The sequence below is a fragment of the Carya illinoinensis genome, chromosome 12, assembly GCF_018687715.1.
Source record: "Carya illinoinensis cultivar Pawnee chromosome 12, C.illinoinensisPawnee_v1, whole genome shotgun sequence".
Lineage (NCBI taxonomy): Eukaryota > Viridiplantae > Streptophyta > Magnoliopsida > Fagales > Juglandaceae > Carya > Carya illinoinensis.
Window position 1 is genome coordinate 30,136,147 of NC_056763.1, and position 20,134 is coordinate 30,156,280.

At 31.5% G+C, this 20,134-nt stretch overlaps 2 protein-coding genes across 2 annotated transcripts; both read left to right on the top strand.

The window, feature by feature from the left end:
* The first annotated feature begins 10,307 nt into the window (after window positions 1-10,307).
* On the top strand, window positions 10,308-13,325 carry LOC122289824 (GDP-L-galactose phosphorylase 1). The gene is made up of 7 exons (XM_043097142.1): window positions 10,308-11,002; window positions 11,195-11,316; window positions 11,445-11,504; window positions 11,630-11,872; window positions 11,969-12,154; window positions 12,315-12,563; window positions 12,694-13,325. The coding sequence occupies exons 1-7, from the start codon at window positions 10,882-10,884 to the stop codon at window positions 13,051-13,053; spliced, it is 1,341 nt and encodes a 446-aa protein (XP_042953076.1). The 5' UTR covers window positions 10,308-10,881; the 3' UTR covers window positions 13,054-13,325.
* Window positions 13,326-18,327: 5,002 nt separating this feature from the next.
* LOC122289554 lies at window positions 18,328-19,898 on the top strand. Its single transcript, XM_043096675.1, has 2 exons — window positions 18,328-18,476; window positions 19,377-19,898. Exon 2 carries the CDS (start codon window positions 19,388-19,390, stop codon window positions 19,595-19,597), a length of 210 nt encoding a protein of 69 aa, XP_042952609.1. The 5' UTR covers window positions 18,328-18,476; window positions 19,377-19,387; the 3' UTR covers window positions 19,598-19,898.
* The last annotated feature ends 236 nt before the right edge of the window (window positions 19,899-20,134 follow it).

Genomic DNA, 20,134 nt, shown 5'->3' on the forward strand with positions numbered 1-20,134 from the left:
AAACGCTTCATCAATTGTTATACAAAACAATCTTAGACCTTTTAGATCAATAATTGAGCCTTTTAGACTTTTGTATTAAAAGCTCAATTATTGATCTAAAAATCTTATAACTATTAATACTAATTTGGTCAAGCCTTTAACCCTCATGATTATAACATTCTACCATGCTTCAACATCCACAACGGCCTACTCTATCGATGCTAATCTAGTGGTAGTCCTTTCTATTTTGGTGACTTTACTCATCTATCAGTATTCAATAATTTAACATCATGCTCATACATAATACTAAGACATTTTAATTTAACCTAAAATTCTCTCATCTGTGACCTGAACTTGTGACATGTCTCTAATATCATGGTTTGTAAATATCCAACCATTTATCTAAAATGTTATGATCTGGATGGTAAAATTAAGATAACAATTCGTGCACTTATCATTTGAAGAACTTAGTGTTTTTTTAGCATTTCATAATACTTTAAAAGTGAAACCACAAAGAATTTAAGAAGAAAACATTATTTTGAATGGTGATGGCCTCAGCTTAATGGATTGATAGGGAGGGATTTATGCATTACCTGTAGAATATGAGATCCCATTGAGGAAGGCTTTTGCCATGAACATGGATGGGAGACACCCACTTCCGTGGTGGTTTTCCGTAGGACTGTTCATCCGGGTTCCAGTCCGAGAATCTGGGTATACCCGGCCCAGAACCCGGATGTCAAATCCGGGCCGAAAATCCGGACCGCCTTAATTCGGATCAGACCCGGTCTGAAACCTGGATGGATCCGGATTTTTCAAAACCCGTATTCCGGGTTGAACCCGGTTTTTTTTTTTTTTTTTTTTTTTTTCCAGAAACCTCAAACATTTGGTTGGTTAAATTTTTCTCTAATAAAAAAATTTCGAAAACATATTTTGTTTTTTACCTAAAAGTCTATATTTCAAGAAATTATGTTGAAAAGCTTTATCGCATTGAACATTGTTCAGTTTTTACCAAAAAAGGAAATATATCCATATTACATGCAACATACAATGCAAACTACATATTAGATTATTTAGTATTTATACATCACATTATATTAACAAACACAAAATTACAATATATGAATTACAAAACACAACTTTGAAAAATCTTCTAGACCTCCTCCTTCTGAACCTCCTTCCTCTTTGATGATGCTCAAAATCTTCTCGAATGCACCTTCAAAGACCACAATTTTTTTAATCTCCTAAAATCACAAAACCATATTACTTAGCAAGGAAAATAAAAAACATATATATATTTTGGAAGTGCAAATTTTCTGGCAATGTTTGTTAGCATGCAAATTAAATGAGCACATTAATTTATTTTCTTTTCTATCAAATAAATTGGAAACATATATGAACACATATATACATTCAGTGAATATATTACCTGACGTCTTCTATTTGAGCTGGGAGATGCAACCTACAGTCTCAGGTCCTGGTAGTCCTAATGCTTCCATTCAGATTAAGTACAGAAAAATAAATAAAAAACCTAGTGCTTCCATGCTTTCTAATTCATAACATATTCATGTCAATGGCAGAGATGATAAGGGATGTGGAGAGATTTTGTCTAAAGAAAATGGGAACACTCGAAGTTAACACAACATTGCAGAGAGAAAAAGAACCAAAAGGGTCAGTTGATCGTTCAAGTCCCATATTTTCTTTTGGCTTGGTTGTTCTGTTCAATTGTGTGTAGTAGTCCCCGTTTCATGAGATTAGTTGTTTGTGTTTGAATTGAAAGATGAGGGAAAGAGAAATAGGTAAGAAAATCAATGCCCTAACTTTTGGTGGTGGTGCTCAGAATCTCAAAGAAAACCATTACACTTTGTTACATTTCCTAATGGATATTTCATGCAGCTAACTGAGTTATATGTACAGGTAAATAGGCCTAAAGCCTTGAAACGAACTCTAATATGACTAACTCAAATGCAAATGTTGGAAATACATAACAGAAACTAAACTTGTTTATACAAGACAGTAATCGGTAATCCCAAGGGTACATTACAGGCAGGTAGTAATAGTCATGGCTTCCATGATTTGAGTACCAGTTTAGCCTGGTAGACTCTGTTCACAATGCAAGCCTATTAAGGCATTATATATATAGCAAGCCTATTACGAGAAATCTCAGAAACCATATAAACATGACATATTTTTCATCTGATTAAACCCTGAATTCGTTTAGTGTATCTACATCACATGAATTAGATAAATAATCAGTTTATCAAAATGATACATGGCGCCTAAAAATAGTTTATATGCTGCCAGAAAAAATCATTTAACTAATTCAAATATCAACCAAAAAACATCAGGATCGAAGAAAAATCAACTCGGGTTTGTTGTGGAGTATGCTATCTTTGAGCAGGGCAGCAAAAGGCAAAAACTTTAAAACGAACTTAAAAAAAAAAAAAAACCTTCTTGGATTCGATACCCACGGCTCTAGCATTTTGCAACTAAACAAATCTAAACATGTACATAGCAACAAACCCAATCTTCTAGTGCTTAGAAAAATGTTTTTTTTTCCTTTGTTCAACTAAACAGATCTAACCCATAAAAATACTACTCAAACCTTCAAAAAATTCCCACCGAAACAAACCAAAAATCAACAAAAAGAGAAGAAAGAAAGCATACCCATACCGTTCGGCATCGCAGATAGCAGAGAGAGAGATGAGAGACAGATTTCGGTAGGGGCTAGGGCATAGCAGAGAGAGAGAGAGAGAGAGAGAGAGAGAGAGAGAGAGAGAGAGAGAGAGAGAGAGAGAGAGAGAGAGAGAAGGTCAATCGGGGGAAAGGAGGCGTAGGGCATCGCCCCATCGCAGAGCAGAGAGGGGAGATTGACTGTCTGAGAGTGAACCCGGGGGGTTGGGGAGGGGGGGGGGGAGCGGCTAGGGCATCCAGAGAGAGAGCGCAGAGCAGAGAGAGGAGATCGACTGTCTGAGAGTGAACCCGAGGGGTTTGTTTTTTGGGGGGCGGGGGTGGAGCGGCTAGGGCATCCACAAACATTTCATTTTTATACTAAACCCGGGTACCGGTTTTAAATCCGGTATCCGGATTTTAAAACCGCATCCGGGCCGGATAGATCCGGATTTAAAGATGCGGGTACCGACCCGGAATTATTCCGGGCCGGAACCCTTAACCGGAATCCGGTTTGTCCGGATTTCGGATTGGACCGGATAAAACCCGGCCCATATGAACAGCCCTAGTTTTCCGGAGAGACATAGTTAGTAATCTTTAAGCGAGATGATGTGGAAAATAATCCTCAATGGAAAATATGTCACTCTCTCGATGAGTGTGGTTATTGAAAAAGGATATTGATTATCTTTTCTTTTTTTTTAACTTAATTGTTAAAGAATTATTTTAAAATAAGCTGATAATTTTCTTTTAAATATTTAAATGAATTTAAAAAATATTACAAAAAAAAAAAAGAAATAAAAAAAAAATTACATTCCTCAATACAAAAATTCGGTAGTGCACTCGGTAGGCCTACCACCACCCATTCGACATTCTCAACAGCCCATCAAAGGGAATCTTCCCATAATCATGATGTCAGGGATATCCTTCAAATGATGATATATTTATTATTCTTTATTATTTTAATAAATTTAAGTTTTTTATTTTTTTAAAATACTTTTAATTAGTAAAAAAATTAAAAAATATATAATTTCACTAATAATTACTTACTTAATTATTACATAAAAAATTTAAAAATAAAAAGAAAAGTAAAAAGATGCCAAAGAAGAGTAAGACTATGATTATTAATTCTTCGACATGTGAGAGATCTCCCTTCCATCGCGACCGGTGGATAGGTCACTCTCTCTCTCTTACACTTTCTCGACTTAAATAGTTTGGATCGAGACTGTATGGCTTTTGGTATAATCAAAGGGCAGGATGGTGGTGGAGGCCAGTCAGTGGCCTGATTAGTCTCCTATACTTGTCTTTTGAGCCCAAAATCAGTATTCACCATCACGACCTTTTTTCTGATATGTAGGCCCAAGCTGGCCCATTGTTAACGTCCTTTAACATCACATCAGGATCTGTGAAAGTTATAAAAATTGAAAACAAAACAAAAAACAGAAACTGCAGAGAAAAAGGTTGAGATAACATCCATTTTGTGTGTAAATAGGCTGTGATAATATTTACATTTCCATGGGGGGAAAAAGAAGCGTGAATATGTGTGCGTGTGACAAAAGAAAAGATTTTTGGATGATTGCGGCCCGGGGGAAGGAAAGTTCCAAAGATCCTTTCACATGTTCACATGAAGAATCCGCACCAGGCCAAGGCCAACCTGTGAACTCCCACCCATGTGATTCTGTAACTACGAAGAGACAGTTTGTCCTTCCTTCCTATTAAGGCCCCCTTGTTTTCTTTCCAAGCAATCGAGCAATGGGTAGAAGCAAAAAAAACTAATAATTCGTATAAGATTGAAAATTTGAAATATAGATAAGCTTCTGCTTTTTTAAGGTAGGATACACTTATAAATGATTACTAAAAATAATTTTAAAATTATTTAATGTGACTTATATTTTGTAAGATTATAAAATTATTTTATATAATAAATAGAATTTGTATTTTATTTTAAATGAACCTCGTTATAAAAAAAAAAGTATAAAAGTAATTAATATATGCACACTTATTTATTTTACATTTGTACTTAACAATACATAAAACTACATGAAACTGGGGTGTTGGCCGTGAGGTGGTGGAGTCGGAAGACCAAGAGACATCAATGAGATGTATGAATAGCATTAAATATATGAGTAATTTTACATATAATTATAAAGTGTATAAACGTTACGTAATTGTTTTGAAAAAAAATAAAATCTATTATTAAAAATTAATTTTTTTATGTAAATCTCATATTTTATTCATTTTTTTTAAAATAATTATGTGACAATTACGTAACTTACAATTACAAATATATTTTCTCTAAATATATAACGTAGATACTCTTAACTTGAGATTGAAAGTCCTTGAAAAATATTAGACAAACTAAAAAAGAAACAGAACACACAAATCATATAAGAAAAGAAAAATTCTATTTATAAGCCTATACATCACACACCAATCATTTTTTCAAATTTTTTAATTTTTTTGTTTTATAAAATGTTTGGTATATGAATAATAAATAGTAAATTTGAATTAGTTTAACAAAAATAAAAAAATTTTAAAAGATAAAAAAAATGAGATATGTGATGTGTTAGACTTATGAGTAGTAAAACTCATAAGAAAATCGGTAGACAGCCAACGGTAAGACATAAAGTAGTTGCAATATAGAGAGTTTACTGTTGGGAATCTATCTCAACGAATTACGAAACATAAGACGCCCTGTCACTGCTTAATGCTTCCTCTCAATACTTTCATCTCTCTTCTTTTATTTTTTATTTTTTAATTTTGGATAACGAAATTAAAATTTAACCAAGCCACTTAACAGAGTTTATTAATTAAATCTTAAATAGTAAGATGAGATAAGATGATGTATAAATAGTAATAAAATGATTTGAATTAATATATTTTATATAATTTTAAAAAATAAAATAAATAAATAAAATTGGTAGGTGGGTCGGACTGTAGCTTCAGACTCCCACATCACCCAGATACTCTCCAAGCTCCCATGATTAAGGCTTTTAAAAAAAAAAAAAAAAAAAAAAAAAAATCGGGGAAATACTTTTAAAGTGGTCGGAAGTTTCCTCTGTCGTTTACTATCGTTTGCATGTTCAGTTGGTTTTTCATCTCTATATGATAATTGATTAGATTTTGTAATTTAGCCTCTAGGAAATGGTTATTGTTTCTGGTTCTTGCAAATATCAAGCATATCATGGGCTTTAATATTTTGTTTTTTTTTTTTTTTTAATTTTTGTTTAATTTTATTATTTTTAAATTAATTGAATATTTAGACTCATTGTCTAAATAAAAAAAATTTAAAAAATATAGTTCAATAATTTTTTTTTACCCCAAAAGCTAATGAGTTAAGATAAATATTGATTAATTAACGAATAAATGCGACTCATCTGACCTAACCGCTGCTGAATGACATTAGTATGTCCTATCTTCGTCGCATTAAATGGAGTTTTCTCTCATTTAATTTTTTTGAAAAATATAATATAAAGTTTCTATATATGTCATAACCTCAGCCCCTTTTTATCATTATTGTTAATAGTTATCGCTATTTTCCATCGATCCAATTAAATTTATAAGGAGATATTATAAAAATAAATTTATAAATTAATATAATTAAATATAAAACATTAAATTTATATTATAATAAAATATTAATAGTAAGCATGCTACCACTGCAAACACCCCAACATATACCTCATACAAGTTTACAACTAACCATTATTGTCCATCAAAGGTTGGAATTTGAATTAAAATGATTAACATTATTTCTTCTTATCGATTTAAATCTTATTAAATTTAAATAATTATATTACTTTTAAAATAGAATTTCTAAAATGGTTATTAAAAAATTTGTAAGAAGATTGTCATCTGTCTTTAAAAATAACCAGCAAGATAGTTTTCATTATTTCTCTTTTTTTTTTTCAAAGAAGACAGTCAGAGTGGTTAGGGTGATGGGAGAGAAAAATAGTAAATCCATGAGACAAAAGGTATCAATCTAGAAATATAGGCACATGTCAGCCACATGTAGAGTGGTCCCCATGAGGACCATTATTTTGATTTTAATATCACGTAGAAGGATCCCTCCACAGATTCGGGAATCTTGGCACCTTTTCAACACAGCTTGCTTCCCACTTTCCCATGTCCCATATTTTTATCTTTATTTTTATTTTATTAAATAAAATATGGCATATTCTTTATTATTAAATAATAATATATATAATAATAATAAATATACCACGTCTTATTTAATAGAATGAAATTATAATGTATAGAATTTTCTCCCACCACCTCGTTTGTATTTAGAAGATGAAATAAGTTGAAATTAAAATTAAATGTTGAATAAATTATTATTAAAATATATTATTTTTATATTAAAATTTGAAAAAATTAAATTTTTTATTTTATTTTATATGATAATTAAGAAAAGTTATAATGATTAAATGAAATGAGATGAAATTTTTTATGAAAATGAACGAATAAATAAAGGAAAATAAAAATTTTACTCATCATCTATACCATACATTATGTATAATTTTTTCTTTTTTTTTTTATAATTTTTTCTTATTAAATATGTAATATATGAATTATAAGTAAAAGAACTCAATTAATTTTTAAAAAACTAAAAAGATGCATTTGCACTTATCAGTACAATACGAGGGCATCATTCTTGGTCCTCCTAACATTGTCCTTAAATAAAAACAAAAATAACTAATAAAGTCTCACAATTTAAATAAATAAAAATGTTACTGCAATAAAGAGATTCTATAAAATATATTTATAAATTGACATAATTTTTCTTTAGATTTACTTTACAATTTAACTTACATTATGCTATATGTGAGTTTATTTTTGTGTGATATATTTATAATTAATGTATTTATCTTTTAAAAATAATTAATAAAAATTTAATTGTTAATTTCTTTATAATTAAAATTAAGATATATTTTTTAAATTAGGTCAAATTTTATTTATTTTGGATAAATTGAATTTTCCGTCTATAACTAATATCATTAGCTAACTTATTTTGACTTGCTGCTACTTTGAACTATAAATATTAAAAAAGGTCGAGTTTACAGCCCACGTGTTGATGCCAAGGGCTATAAACAAAACGGATAAAAAAAATGCGATAGAGGACTGGAGGAGTAGGGAGTGAGGTGGGTCCCCACGCGGGCATTTGTTTTTCAGTTCACACATGGACGGACGATCGGATCTGGAACGATAAAGTGAAAATTGAATGTCACGATCGGTGTTGTGGATCGGACATTACAGGCCAAGCGACACACCCATGGCTGGGACAGCGTGGACTTGGCCAAAGCCTCACCCTGCGAGATGTCTTTGCGACGTAATTTCCAGACGTCGACTTCTGCGTCGCCTCGTCTTTCACAATGCCGCCACAAACTGCTCAATTTTTGTGTATAAATAATGCTATTTCAAAACTTTTATAATTTATATTATTTATAAAATTTAAAATTTAAAATTTATTTTTAAATTAAATTATACCACAACCTCACGTCGCCCCAGGACACCACAAACTGCTCAACTTTTGTGTACCAGCCTGCTCTAATATTTCTCATTCTTTTATTATTGCTTTACCATATATCATCTATAATATTTTAATTTTTAATTTTTAATTTTTATTAAATAAAAAATAAATTAAATATAATATATAATATATAGAATGATAAGTAACCAAAACCCGTAATTATATATTCTAATATGCAATTATGAATGGAAAGAGCCAAAAAGAGAACTGCTCGTATTTTAAAAAATGGAAATAAATAAATGAAAGAAGTTAGCTTCCCAATTATTTATAATTGATCACCATTAGTGGAGACAACTAGGCAGATCAGAGGTTCCATTCATTGTACCTCGTGATAATATTTTGTTGATACTTGACTATTATAAAAAAGGATAATTAGGTAAGATTAAATATATAATTAAATATTCTATAGCGTCAAATAAAGTTACAGCGAGAAATCGTCACGTTTGGTAGAGAAAAATTATTATTAATGCTATATATAGTTACTATGTAGGTATAATTTATTTTTTTTTTTAAAAAGAGTAGATCTATAAATCTCCTATTTATTGATTTTTTTAGAGAAATTTTACTGTATTTATATATTTCTTAATTGTAAATATCATTGAAATAAAAAAACGGGTTCAAAAATATAATTATAAATATTATAATAGAAAAATGACCTATATAAGTATAAATTCAGCACATTTATTTAATAAAAAATGAGTAAATAAATTTACACGAACAAACTCATTGGTAATGGGGACGACACGTCCATACCTAGGCTCTCTAATAATGATTTTTTATTTATTTATTTTCAACATCCTCTAATAATCACGTTTAAATTACAATAATTAGACTAAATTTTAGAGTTTGAAATATATTGCAATAATATTTTGATGTAAGGGAGAAATGTCGCAGATATAAAAATATATTTATAAATTAATATAATTTTATGGAAAAAGTTAGGGATGCTATAGCTTAATTTTTTTTATTTTTTATTTTTTATTTAGTGATTAAAAAATATTATTTAATAATATTGTGACTTTTTTTCAAAATATTTAAAAGTGTTAAACAAATAATATGAAAAGAAATTTTTTATCTAGCGGGAGTCGTAAGTGTAAACCCACCTTAATTTTATATAATATATTAGATATATTTTATAAAAAAATCATTTTATAATATAATATATAATATTAAATTATTTTAATATATAAATTTATTTTTATAAAATCTACGGTAACATTTAATGTCTAATAATTGTTTGAGGTTTCGTCCGAGACACGACAGCCATACGATGAGGATGGAGGAAAACAAAATAGTGATCAAGATGAAGAGACAAGCTGCCATTGACCCAAATTCGAAAAAGCAAAGCCGAAAAAAAAAATATATATATATATATATAAATCACAGAAGATAATTCGATTAACAAAAAAAATAATAATAAATAAAAAGAATAAAGTAAAGGAAAAAAAAAAATTTAAAAAAAAAAGAAATAAGAAAAAAAGTCATAGTCAATTGCCCATTCGTACGGCAGAGTGGGCCATTTTTCGTTCCGAAAAACACCAATGGGGCGTAGGTGCCGGTTTCCACGCAGGTGGGCCTCTCTCTCTCTCTCTCAATAATTGTGTACGCGTAACAGGGTAGTACCAAACTTCATAAAGAAGTTTAAATAAATGAATTTATAAATAAAAAATACTATCTATTCTTATGATTTTATTTCCATAAAAATACATACTAAAATGTCAATTATTAAAATAGTAAAAATTTATAATAAAAATGCAGATAAAATTTTAATAAATTTATAACATCTCAATAATGGGTATATAATTATTTAAATTCTATTACGTTCAAATAAATTTACATATTAATTTACGTATTAATATTAATTTATTCATATTTAAAATTTAAATTAATATTATTTTTAATAAAATTTATTTTTTTAACTAATAATATTAAATTATTTTATATATTAATACGTAATTATATTTATAATTAATTTTTTTTAATTTTTTTTGTAATTATATTTTCATAAAATATAATTATATTTTGGCACCAAACCAAGACCACACATGAACCCAGAGTTCGCAACCACCACCTCTCTTATCTCTATTCTCTATCCCTTCCCATCTGTCTCTATATAAATACAATCCTTCCTTTCTCCGACTTTCATCTCCAAATCAAACACAAACGCTGCTTTTCCTCTCGAGCTTCTCCCTTCCCTTCTACTGTTGCTATCATATTCACAACAAATCAGTGAAGAAAGCCCTTCTTGTGGTACCGTTTGAGAAGATTACTGACGGAAAAAAGAAACAGTGATTTAGACTATAAGTGGGGGGGGGGGGTAAAACCCAGGTTCGACGCGTTGTAGACATCACGGCTATACCCGGAGTTTCTCGGCCTCTACTTCATGTCCGGGCTGTACGACGCAAGGGTTGTGTAATTGAGAGCAACCCTTCGCCGCACGGCGGGCGTGGTGCTTTGCCTTCCGAAGGCGGGAGCCCTTCTGACCTCCTCTTCCTCGCTGGTGGTGGTTTTTCTTCCTCTTCGTCGTACTTATTAATGATATATTAGTTTTAGGTCTACTTTACATTTCCAAGCTAGCCCAGTTATTAAGAGCGATTGGATCTCGCTTAGGCAGAAGTTTATTGTTGTTAGTGTTGGGTGTCTCTGGTTATTGATTAATTTTTCTGAGAGAGTGAGATAGAGAGAAAAAAAAGGAGAGATTTAGCAAGATGTTGAGGATCAAGAGGGTACCGACCATTGTTTCGAATTACCAGAAAGAGGAGGGGGAAGAGGTTGCTCGCCTCGGAGGGGGCTGCGGCCGCAATTGCCTCAACAAGTGTTGCATTCAAGGTATTGGTTAAAATGCTTTGCAGGTGGAATTTTGGTTGTGTTTTTCCATTGCTTGTTACCTAAGCTGATCGTAATTTGTGAAATAAATGCCTGTGTATGTGCCATGTGAGTTGGGGTTTGTTTTGTGCGATTTATATTAGGTATGGGGATTTGATTTTAACTTGGTTCTTTTTATTTTTGTTATTTTTATAGGTGCAAAGCTCCCTTTATATGCTTTTAAGAGGGAGAACAAGATTGTCGGTGACAGGTGTTTAGCCGGAGATGAGAGCAGAGAGCCTCCCGTGGACTTTCTGGAATCGCTGCTCCTTGGGGAGGTTAGTTTATTTAAAGCAGCTGAGAAACAATGACTAAACCATTTTTTCCCAATTTATTACTGTCGCGTTAAGTAGGCCTGAATGAAAATCCAAGTGCGAGTTAAAGTTTGTTTCCAATTTCCTTGTAGTGGGAGGATCGCATGCAGAGAGGGTTCTTTCGCTATGATGTCACTGCCTGTGAAACCAAGGTGCACATCTCGGTTTCTTTTTTTTGGTCCATATCTTGTTGGTATGCTATTAGGATCGAGCAGAGGTGTATTTATTTAGTAGGGACATGAGGTTTATCCAATTTCTGGTTATATCTTGGTCGTAGGTGATTCCGGGTGACTATGGTTTTATCGCCCAGCTGAACGAGGGCCGCCATCTTAAGAAGAGGCCAACTGAGTTCCGTGTTGATAAGGTCCTCCAGACTTTTGATGGGAACAAATTCAACTTCACTAAAGTTGGGCAAGAAGAGGTCCTTTTCCAGTTTGAAGCCAGTGAAGATGGTGAAGTCCGGTTCTTCCCAAGTGCGCCTGTTGATGTTGAGAATTCTCCAAGTGTTGTTGCCATCAACGTATGGATGCTTTCCTATTGTTTAACCTTTTGTTGTTTGAGAGTTTCACATGCAAGGATTTAATAAGATGAGTTGCTGCGTGTTGCATGCTAACAGGTGAGTCCAATTGAGTATGGACATGTGCTTCTGATCCCTCGTGTTCTCGAGTGCTTGCCGCAAAGGATTGACCGTGACAGCTTCTGCCTTGCCCTTTACATGGCGGTAGAAGCTGGGAATCCATACTTTAGGTTGGGTTACAACAGCTTGGGTGCATTTGCCACCATCAACCACCTTCACTTCCAGGTTTTTACATATAAATCTTGCTTACTACACGAGATTAGATAAATATTTGATTATTATTTCCTTGACAATTAGAAGTCTTTTTGCATAAAATTTTATATAAAAAAAAAAGAACAATATCAATTTGTAGTGGAATTGCAAATTAATTAATTTCGTGGGACAGGCTTACTACTTGGCTGTGCCCTTTCCTATTGAGAAGGCTCCCACCAAGAAGATAGCCACTTTGGATGGTGGGGTGATGATCTCCAAGCTGTTAAATTATCCTGTGAGAGGTCTGGTCTTTGAAGGTGGAAATACCGTGGAGGAGTTGTCAAACACCATTTCAGATGCCTGCATATGCCTTCAAGATAACAACATACCTTACAATGTCCTTATTGCTGATTGTGGGAGGCGAATCTTCCTCTTCCCACAGGTAAATTTTGTTGTTGTGTACATTCAATCGTCAAGTGGCAAGATTCTATAAGAGAAATACTAGGTTCTTTGCTATGACACCTGTAGTTATCTTCAGTTGCCCTCATTAGTTTGTCTTATTTGATGTTCAGTGTTATGCTGAGAAACAAGCTCTTGGGGAAGTAAATGCAGAGCTTCTGGACACCCAAGTAAACCCGGCTGTGTGGGAGATTAGTGGGCACATGGTTTTGAAGAGGAAGAAGGACTATGAAGAGGCATCTGAGGAAAATGCTTGGAGGCTCCTTGCTGAGGTCTCCCTCTCTGAAGCTAGGTTCGAAGAAGTGAATGCTCTTATTTTTGAAACCATTGCTTGCATTGACAATGGGAAAGGAGATGCTACTCACAGCTCACTTGAGGAGGGGGATGTCAAAACTGAGGAAGTGGATGCCATCACTAGTGGCTCCCAGCCCGCTACGGTGTCTGGGACACAAGAATGCATCGTTCTCCAGTGAGAATTTTGCCCTGACCACCTGATCAGCGGCGCTTTGGTCCAGTCAGTTATTTCAGTTTGCTGTGTGTTTTATGCATCCGTTGTTAATGGATGCTAGCAGTTGTTGAAATAAGTAAACAGGGTTTACATGTGGCACCGCTTGTGTGTATGCTATCCGCTCCTCATTGGCTCTGTAATATTGTAAGATGTTGTCTCGTGTGTTATGTATAAATGCTACTTAATTGTTTGCTGAACTCAGCTCGTGAATGTTGAATTCGTAAGAATTTGGTCCTAGCAGTTTATTGCTGTTCTTGGTTTTCCTGTTTGCTAGTCGAGGGGAGAAAAGCTGAAAATTCCCAGGCTTAATTTAGTACGTTCTGTTGTTAAGTCGGGGCAGTTCATATAACAGGTAATGAAATGGCATGGAGAGGGATGGTTTAGTTCGGGTGGATGTATGCTTCATTTGAAGATCTGGACTTCAACAGGCGAGCTTTGACATTCTAGAAAGTAGAATGAAGTAGCCTTCTTATGTTCTTGTTCTCTCTCACTGCCTTCATATTTACCAGCATCAAAAACAAAAACACACTCATTCCTAGGGGTGAGCATCGGCCGGTCCGGACCGGCAAAACCGACCGGACCGGTACTGTTTGGACCGGACTGGACCAGACTGAATTGGGACCGGTTCGGTCCGGTCCACTTTTTAAGAGACCGAAAGGATTCGGTCCAGTCCCGGTCCGAGGGGTTTTCACCCCGGACCGGACCGAATAGAAAAAAAAATTTTATTTATATATATTATTTATATAATAGTTGTATATAATTAATTGTATAATTATATATGGTATAAAAAAATATTAATAGTCTAATATAGACTATAGTTATACTAATATAGTGAATTATACTAAATCACTATAACTAATACTTCAACAATAGCTATAGTGATCTATACTAATAGTCTACTATTAATACTAATATACTATTATATAATTTATATAGTTATACTAATAACTATAATTAATACTATGTATAGCTATATAGTATATTTATCACTTTAATTAATATAATTTAAATATCACTATACTAATCATAATAAGTTAATAACTAAATCGGAAATATAACTATATATATTTAGTATGAATGTATTATTATATTATTTAATATATAACTATAATATATAGTACTAGTATATATTAATATATTATAAGAGTTATAGTATAAATATAATATATAAATTATAATATACTAAATCACCATAATAGTAACTAATACTAATATATAATTATACTAATAGTCTACTATTATATAATTATACTAATCACTATAATTAAAACTAATATATAGCTATACAATATACTTATATAGTTGTACTAATACTATTAGTCTATTATATACTCAAACTCAATTCTAATATGGGTTATATAGTTATAACTAATACTAATATTTATATTAATACTAATGATGTAGAATATAGTTATACTAACTAATTGATTCAACATAACTAATATTACTAATATAATATAGCCAAATTGAATTATTAATAGTCTAATACTAATACAATAATATAGTTATACTAATCATAAATTCATAATAACTAAATCATTATAAGTCTATAACTATATATATTTAGTATCAATGTATTACTATATTCTTTAATGTATAACTATTAACTATAATATATAGTACTAGTATAACCGATCAAAAATATATATATATAATACTAGTATATATATTAATCTATTAACATATTACAAAAGTTATAGAATAAATTATAATATATCATATATTTGTAAATTTATAATAGTATTAGTATAGTTAGCTTAATATATAATATATTAGTATTAAATTACTATAACTACATAGAGTATTAGTAATAAGAGTATTACTATTATTTAATATAGTATTACATATAGTATTACTATCATTACATATAATTATTAGTTATAGTATTAGTACTAATATAGTTATTAATACTAGTATAGTTATTAGTACTAATAGACTAATAGTATTAGTTAGTAGTATTACATATAGTTACATATCACTATTACTATTATTACATATAGTTATTAGTTATAGTATAGTTATTATTACATATATTTATTAGTTATAATATTATTACTAATAGTCTAATAATATTAGCATATTACTAATATATATATAATAGTATACTATATGTATATATATTAAATATATTACAATATAATTACATAAGTATTAAAAAAAATGTCATTAGATAAAAAAAAAAAAAAGTCAACATTGGACCGACCGGACCGGACCGGTCCTGATGGAGTTCGGTCCGGTCCAGGGTGGGAAAACCCTGGACCGAATAGGTCCGGTCCGGTCCACAAAACCTCTCCGGACCGGACCGAACTCACCCCTACTCATTCCTCCCCCTTCCTCTCTTCCCTCTATCTGCTCCAGTCTATCCTCTCTACTCTTCACCTTGTTTCTCCTCCATATCATTTTCTCCATTCTCTTTGTTTTCTCCTCTTCTAAATTTTAAATATTTCCATTTTATGAATAGCAGAGTATAAGAGGCAAATAGTGTTGAGTAACCAACGATGACAGACAAAATAATAGCGAACAGTCACACAGTATAAAATTAACATAATTCGGCAATGTGTCTACATTTATAGAGTTGTAGAAGATTTTATTATGTTGAAAAATCACAAAATATACTTTGGAGCCAAAATCTCATTATTCAAAACTCTTAAAACTCTCATTAAATATATCTTTTATAGTGTCACATGATACAAGAATTCTAATTTTTAATTTTCTACATTATTTATTCAAGCAATGTGTCGAGTACGTATTGAGCAAACTCTCTACCCGTCACTTTTTCTTATCACAAACAGCCCCAAAAATTTTCCCATAGATTGTTGCCCCTACCCCTAGATCCCCATACCCAACAATTAGTGCCTATAAGACATTGGGTCGAATGATCGATTCGGACCGACACACCAATAAAACCAGATTTCACAAACCTAACAAGTAATGCCTATAGGCCATCATACCGGAATGAACAAGCACCCAGAGGCTTACCTTCCGTCTTATATTGTAGCCAGGACATAAACTCAATCCAGTCCCATTGAGTTTACTACTATACTGTAGCCAGGACATCCACCCAATCCTATTGAATTTACTAAGGTCCTTAAGGATACACTGTTTGTTTCGTGATGATTTTAGGTACATTTCACCCTAGGAAAAGTAAACTTCAATCAAAACTAGTTTAAATTTATAATGACATTTATGCCGTACATACATGATACTTAGAGCATTGGTAATGGCTTATATATTCATATTTACATAATATCTCTCTAAATTGATATACGTTGAATTATGTATATTCAAAATTTTGAATAGTTATGAATAGTATTTCTTCAAGTTTGAATAAACACCATTCACTCTTCAAATATTATTTTACTGTTTTTTCTTTTTCTTACTTATTAAAATCAACTTTGTGAAATTTGTATTAAAATGACTTTGATATATGAAATTTGTGTTAAGTTGATAATATAAAATGTTTTTTAGTATATATTAATATTTATTGATAAAATTGGTCATTTTGATACATGAAATTAGTAATATTTAAATATATGTAATTGATATTTTTGAATACATTGTGTTAATTGTAAAATATATAAAAATAATAATTTTAAGAAAAAAAAAAATAAGAATATTTTATTATTATTTGATTCATTTTTTTTATATACAAAATCAATATTTAAAAAATGATGCATTTAAAGAAACCATTATCTAGCTCTTACACATCAACGAAATTTCCAAGCACATAAGAAACGTGGAAGCTTTTGACTGCAATTATAATTTGTCACACGTTTCACTTGATGAAAAATAAACTTCAATCAAAACTAGTTTACATTTATATTGACGTGTATGCAATGCAGACATGACACTAACACATCAACGAAATTTCCAACCACCTGGGAAACGTGGAATCTTTTGATTCTTTTCCGACTGAGCCGACAATATTGTCTTTACAAAAAGTTCTTCCAGCTCATAATAGATGATCAATTAATACATAAACACGTGATCTGATCTCGATTAAAAGATAAAAGGACACATCTTAAACACGTGTTCTGTTTATGAGACTGGTAACTCATCTTCGCAGAGAGACAAGGATGGTTACCAGAAATAAATACCAGTAAAGCTAAAAGCCATAAGAGCATTTTTATTAGATTATTTAAATGTAAATATATAATTTACATAATATGATAAGATTTTATATTTGATTATTTCATTTAAAATTTATTTTTATATTAGATTATCTATTTATTTATTAAAATAATAATAAATTATTATAAATTTAATAATTTTTTTTCAATTTTCAATTTTTTTGTATTAATTTATTTTTCTAAATTAAGAGTTTATATGGAAATACATTATAATTTTTTATTAAATAATATGGAGAAATAATACAAGAGGAAAAATAAGAATAGAGAAGGAGAATAAAAGGAGAGTGAACAAATATATTATTTTTTATTGATTTGGATGTTAAATAGTAACAACCAAATTTGATTATAAACTTTAATTTTACTATAAATAAAAGTAAAAAATTTGAAATTAGATGATTCAATATAGAGTATTTTTAAGTTTTATTAACTAAATTTTTCATTAAATTTACATTTATATAATCCAATGAGGATGTTATTAAGGATTTCTTTATTGGTGTACCTTGAACTCATGAAGAAATCAACTGTTTGGGCTTTCTATATGAGTTTTTCACCTGTGGGAGGTGAACGCATCAGGATCCTATTAAATTTTATTTTATTTTATTTATAAATAAAAATATTTACAGTCGTGAGTGTGTAAGTATTTAAAAATAAATAAATAAATACAATACCCACATGAAAGAAAATTAATTTTTTAATAATAAATTTTACTCTTTTTTAAAATGGCTACACATCAATTGCATAACTCACGACTGTATGTAGCATTAATCATTTTTTATATGAGTTTATTCTTCTCTAATTTTAATATTTTTAACTAAAAAAATAGAAGAAAAATACATAAAAATGGGTTTTATACATTTATCGAGTATGCAATGTTGTCCGAAAAATTCATTTAAGTCAAGAAACTCAATGTTAATCAGTTTGACATTAAAATTAATTTCTCAACTCAACGCTTGGATTGCATAAGCACTCGTGAAGATGTAAAAAGAAAACTCAGAGATAATATTAATTATCTGCTCTTCATATTGTTTTTTAAAAAATGCATTCGAGATAGAAAAATAGAAATGGGCCAACATTTGGACCACTAAAAAGCTTAGAAGCAGCCTGAGGTGGGCCAGCATTTGGACCACTAAAAGCCCAAACGTAGCCTAAGGTCCGATGCTCACCATTACTACTACACGCAGTTTTCTCCATCGAACGACAATCAGTGTACGTACGTCTCCATCTTCGTTGAGCGTTTCGCCTCCATCACCGATTCACTGTAAGTGTCTCTTCCGTTCATTCACCCCCTTAACTTTTGATTGCTATATTCCCGTTTCGTTCATTCTTCTATCTCATTACACACTGAAATACGTATGTCTGTTTCTACACCTCTCTGTTTTTTTCACAGTAACTGATACAAAAATTTTTATGGGGTTGTTGGATTTCCTTTTTCCTTGACACTTTTTCTGTTCTACTTGGTTCTGAATTTTACGGGGGATAAGCTTGTTCCTTTCCTTCCTCAAATGCTTTCTGAGATCAACAAAGAAATGAAGTGTTTAATGTTGGATTCATTCAGAAAATTGATTTCTGGTTTATAGCCTGAAATGGTTGCTTAGCAATCGTTTCGGTCAGATTTCTTTTTTTCTTGAATGAACCTTCATTTGATATGAGCCGAACGCATTTTCTACCTGACTGGCATATATGTAGACAACCACCCCCAAGCCATCCGGTTGTTCGATAAAATGCCGGGCTATGCAGCTTACCTTCATATGACTGTCCTCTCCAATGCCCACCAGCTCGTATTTAAAGTTATAAAATCATTGTTTCAAATCCTCGTTTAATTCACTACAATAAAGCTCTCATGTAAACGATATTCAAGCATCGCCTTTAATTTTCGCAGCCCTTTTTTCACAATTGTAAAGTGGCCTACGAACTATATTTAAAATAATAATAATTAAAAAAAAACAGTTAAGCAGCTGTCATCGGTATAATTATAATTGTTTTGTTCCCTGAATTGCGTAATCTTTCCATTCACAACTGAGCATTGCATTCAGTTTATTTTTGTTTTGACAAGTATACGGGGGGAGAACTATCCGTTATGAACGGTAGGCCCCCCTTATAATGGCGCTTTAACTGTGACTCTCCCATAGCATCAAGTTTACTTCTCCTTGAATTGCAGGTTAGCGAGAAATGAAGAAAGGAATGCATCCTCAGTTGCAATGGATATCCTATGTAACACAGAGCGGTAGATTGATGCACGTTATGATGACCAAAATACACCATGTTGGTAAAGTCTACCACTTTAGGGCAAAACGCCAAATGGCCGAAAGTATTGGGCAGGTTGCCAAATTTAAGCGCCGTTATGAAGAAAAGGGGAATGCTGAAGACAATGAAAATTGATTTTCTTTTTGGGATGCAGCAGTATTATTCTAGTTATATTTATCGTGTAGTAGTCATTGGAATAAACATGAATTTGATGGACACTCTGGAGCACATACGAGTTGATATGTCGTGGGTAGTTGGAAGTGATTTCGAGTAACTCTTTGTTTTTCAGAGTTTGAACCCTCCTCCAGTTTAAGATATTATTAAGCCTGATGGCCGTTGTTTACTCCTGCTTGAACAATTTGTGATCGCTCAAACTGCGAGGTTGGATTTGGATTGAATGACTTGCGAAATCTGAATGAGTTAAGGTTTTACTTTACTGAGGTTTTGAGAAAATTGCTTGCATTTCTATTTTAGGGATACAAAAGTCAGGAAGCAAAATAGAGATAGGAGCATGAGAGATGGGCTCGCCACACTTCTAGATTAAATCCATATATATGCTTCAAGAACCAATGGGATGTAAGCCCGAACAGTTAAAACATTTCCTCTGTATGACCCTCGTAGACTGTCTGCAGCAGCACCAATGTGAGTGTTTTTTTTTTTCTGCATCTGCTT

Coding starts and splice junctions, on each gene's coding strand:
- LOC122289554 (XM_043096675.1), top strand. CDS start 19,388: ATGAAGAAAGGAATGCATCCTCAGTTGCAATGGATATCCTATGTAACA.
- LOC122289824 (XM_043097142.1), top strand. CDS start 10,882: ATGTTGAGGATCAAGAGGGTACCGACCATTGTTTCGAATTACCAGAAA. Junction 11,003..11,194: donor CAACAAGTGTTGCATTCAAG/GTATTGGTTAAA, acceptor TTATTTTTATAG/GTGCAAAGCTCCCTTTATAT. Junction 12,564..12,693: donor GAATCTTCCTCTTCCCACAG/GTAAATTTTGTT, acceptor TTTGATGTTCAG/TGTTATGCTGAGAAACAAGC.